The sequence below is a fragment of the Aplysia californica genome, unplaced genomic scaffold (assembly GCF_000002075.1).
Source record: "Aplysia californica isolate F4 #8 unplaced genomic scaffold, AplCal3.0 scaffold00223, whole genome shotgun sequence".
NCBI classification, from domain to species: domain Eukaryota; kingdom Metazoa; phylum Mollusca; class Gastropoda; order Aplysiida; family Aplysiidae; genus Aplysia; species Aplysia californica.
In genome coordinates, this window is record NW_004797493.1 from 744,792 (window position 1) to 749,252 (window position 4,461).

The window sequence follows — 4,461 nt, forward strand, 5'->3', positions numbered from 1 at the left end:
AGAGCGAGAGACAGAGAGAGAGAGAGACAGAGAGAGAGAGAGACAGACAGACAGACAGACACAGAGAGAGAGAGACAGACAGACAGACACACAGAGAGAGAGAGAGAGAGAGAGAGAGAGAAAGTGGAGGGGGGGGGATAACGGTTGGAGTGACATGTTCACATGGTAAGGTCAAAATCACGACTTTTCTGCACTTTCGGCAAGACAGTCTGTGAGTTCTATAATGTACTTTCTATCGTTATAATATTATAGTGGACGTTTAGTGTACCTGAATATTTATTCTCCTCCCTGTTTTTTTTTTAACCTTTTTGTAGTTCATGCATTTGACGAATGACTCGGGGTGGTGTCTTTGTAAAAGCTTATAATGGGAATGTGACCGTTTGTCTGGACAGTATTTACCTCGAAATCGCGTCTGTACGCTGTCAGCCGAGTGGACAAACTGTAGTTGTCCGGAATTTGTGTTGTTTGAGAAGCTTACTTTGCACTTTACATACTTAACCCCGTCGTATATATGATAAGAGTTAAATAGAAGGATTTTGAATAGCATCACTGTGTTGAATGAGGCGCAAATCTCGGACGAGTTCATAATTGTTTTTTTGTCATGACAGTCCTTTTTTTTTAGTCTTTTGGAAATATCTGCGCCCCCCTCCCCCCGTCCCCCCCCTCGAACCGTTCAAATCAGTTGCCTGTGTTAGTACGAGTTTTACGGCATTTGCAACACAGTCAGGTCACATGACTGTGGAAGTTATGTGTTACCAGTGAGTAACGTACTTAGAAAAGAAGGAAAAGATAGGAGAATGAACGATGCTTGATAGAGAAGGAGCGTGTGGTTGGTTGGTGGTCTGTTGTGCTTTACTCAAAATCTGCTACGCCAAAAGGAACCTTACAATTCGCATGCTGTTTTTTTTTTCTCCAAAGTCGAATCGAGTAGCTTTTAAAGAAGTATACTATGCGAGACTCAACGCTTTCACTCTGTGTCACCATCTCACCAGGCTGATCTCGAGTCGATCCAACCGAACGACAACTCTCGAAAGTTGTTTCCCGAACTCCCTCTTTTCTGATTCATTTTTAAATACATTTTTTGTCTACACGTTTTTTTTTAATGGTCTCGTGCCTGGTAATGTCCTGCCACGGCCTTGAACGTTAGTATGACGCATCGAGCAATATTGTGGTGATTCCCTCTGATGAGGCATCGTTCATATTCTTTTCATGACCTTACTCTTTGAAGACGACGTAGCATTTTGAAAGAATGTAAGACCTTCGGAAAGTTCACAGTTGAGAGAGCCCAAATCGGATGTAGATGAAAACATTCGGAGTTACATTCGCCCCTCTTGTGGGTGATCACGTGCTTATCTAAAATAAGAAGCGGTATAGGGAAACTGAAGTACACACACGTAAATACGTTGATGTGGTTGCTTAGAGCTGGCGATTTCTCTCTTCAGTAAACAGCTTTGCATTTTTTAAAAAGTTCCCGAGACATGACACAACGAAATGTAAAGTATCATGACCCAAGAGCTGATGTTTGACATAAGAGCTTATTTTGTTGTTGTTGTTAGCTTTGTGTACACGCAGAGCACGCTGTTGTGTATCTCATAAAACTTAATGGACCGCGTCAAGGACAGTATTATTTGCTTATGTAACAAACCAACATCATGATCATATCGCGCACGCGCGCGCCTGCACGCACACACACACTCACACACACACACACATACACACACACTCACACACACACACACACATACACACACATTTACACACATACACACACACTCACACACACTTACACACACACACACACATACACACACACTTACACACACACTTACACACATACACACATTTACACACACACTCACACACACACATACACACACACTTACACACACACATACACACACACACTTACACACATACACACACACAATATGCACACACACACAAACACACACAGTACGAAGCAAATATCAACCAGCCCAACAAGTTTCCCCTGTACAGGTTCCTTTGACAAGCGAAGCATACACACCTGCCAACTTCTTGTCTGCTTTTGTTTTGTTTTGTTTTTGTTGTGTTGCTTTTTCTCTTGTAGTCAGGCTTTCATTCAAGTATGTGGATAGTTGAAGGGGGGCGTTCAAGAGTTCCTACTTCTGCATTTTCCTTAAATTCTTTTCTATCTGGCTTTTTTCCTGAAATAAATTGTAGTTATTGTGTCAGTATGCTTCTCGTTACCCAAAACAAACAAACAAACAAACAAATAAAAGCATGAACATAACTTCTGGGCTGAATAATAGTGGTATTTTTGTTTGTTTGTGTATTTTTTGTTTTTTTGTTTTTGGACAATTAGAGCAGACCTGAACTGGCCTGTATGGCTGCCAAATGTTGCCTTGGAATCGATTGAGGACGCCAAGACCGCGGTTTTCTCGTGTCTGTCGGCTGCAAATCTAGAGCACGTGTAAAATATTCTTTCGTTTTTTCAAGTAAGAAGCAGGGTTTGCTGAAGAGGGCTTCTCTGTTATTTGAATCCTTTTTTTTTCAGGTATCCATAAATAAACAAATAGATAAGAAATATTTGAAAATAGGTATACTTTAAATAAATATGTACATTTTGTAATTGAATAATATCCGTTTTTATTGATCCCCGTGGAGAAATTAGGGTCTTAATATCTTATATCTTTTTCACGTCATTTCCCGTTCTCGGCTTTCACACAAGTGGTTGAAAAAATGCAAGGGTTTTTTTTTTTTAACCTCTACTCCTTTTGTTTTTGGGGATCAGAAAAGTTTTGATTGAATATTTGTTTCTATTCCTGTTTTCCAGACCATATTGCTTCCTCTCCTACCCTTTCCGTCTGTCGTTACCGCTCCGTTTTTTTAGGAATCTTTTTCTCACGTGTGTGTGTAGCTATTTTTTAGGCTGTGTTACCTTTGCATCTATCCTGCTTTCCCATCGTTCGTCTGTCTTGCAGGCAATCGTCTAGGTGGTCAATTATTGTTGAGAGGTGCCGATTTTACGGTTTTCGGATATTAATCGGGTATTTCCCGTTGTTGTATTATAGAAATAGTCTTGATTCAAGAAAAGCGCGTTTCAAGGGGGGTCCGGAAAGGTCAGGGTCTATAATTTTGAAAAAAGAAAAAAAAAAGCAACAATTGTTGTTGTAATAAGCCAGTTGGCACTTGTGATTGTCATCCATCAAATAAATATGTTGACCGATGTCTACTCGTCCTAGTGGGTGCTCGGCTTGTGCTCTTGTGTAGTTTGCTCCTTCTTTTCTTTCCTAGCAATGAATCAAACATCTATCCTCCTTATTTCTACTCCATTTTGTGTTGGCTACTCTCTTTTAACACTTTTAATCTTCGACACTTATTACGTTGCAAATGCCGTAACAAACTTACTTAAAAAAATGAGTCTCCTCTTTCTTTTTTGTGTTTGTTACCTTTTGTAACCCCTCTAGTCTTCTGCACTTCTATGATCTAATTGTTCTGCAAATGACGTTGAATTCTTACCGAAGCAACATCTCTTCTTCTTTTTGTGTTTGTTACTCTCTTGTAACATCTCTAATTTTAAATCTCCAACTGTTCTATTATGATCTAGTTGTGCTGCAAATGTCTTAGAACTCTTACCGAAACTATATCTCTTCTTCTTTTTGTGTGTGTTACTTGTAACACCTCTAATTTAAGTCGCCAGCACGCTGGTGGGTGGTTGGCGGGTGCTCTGGTGTGGTTTGCTTCTTATTTCCAATCAAACACCTATCGTCCTTATCTCCCCTCCTTCTTCTTTTATGTTTGTTACTCTCTTGTAACACCTCTAATCTTCTGGCGCTCATATGATATGACCTTATGCAGTTGCGAGCGCTGTAATACCTCTACTAAAACTAAAACACGCCAGCTCTTATGTGATGATCTATTTGTGTTGCCAGTGCCTTAAAACTCTCTCTGAAGCTGAAACTTAACTCCACCTATTGCTGTCCCCCCTCAGAGTGACGTCCGTGTCGCGGCCAGTGGAGTTCGGGCAGCTATGTCAGCGGCTACAGGAGATGTATCAGATGCCGCTCAATGTCTTCTACACACAGTGCAATGGAGAGGTGAGTTGGGGACACGTGCATTCATCAAACAGTAAGCACCCGCTTGCGCGCGGGCTCACACGTGCACTCGTATCACGCATGTGACACACACACACACACACTCACACACACATACACACACACACACACACATACACACACACTCACACACACACACTCACACACACACACACATACACACACGCGCGCGCACACATAATATACACGCACTCACATACACACACACACACACATGCACACACGCACGCATACACACATATACAAACGCATACACGTACACACACATACACAAATGCACATGCACACACGCGCACACACACACAAAACACACACACAGTACTCGCATGCTCGCACATACACACGTAATATACATGTATTATGC

At 41.2% G+C, this 4,461-nt stretch overlaps 1 protein-coding gene across 2 annotated transcripts in view; it reads left to right on the forward strand.

Moving 5' to 3' along the window:
• The window catches only part of LOC101863440, a 63,999-nt gene extending 59,815 nt beyond the window's left edge, over positions 1-4,184 (forward strand). For both annotated transcript variants that reach the window (XM_013083298.2, XM_013083299.2), the window contains exon 5: positions 3,974-4,184. In XM_013083298.2, coding sequence (XP_012938752.1) covers positions 3,974-4,163 — 190 coding nt within the window. In that variant the 3' untranslated portion in view covers positions 4,164-4,184. The remainder of the gene's footprint in view (positions 1-3,973) is intronic.
• Positions 4,185-4,461: the final 277 nt, after the last annotated feature.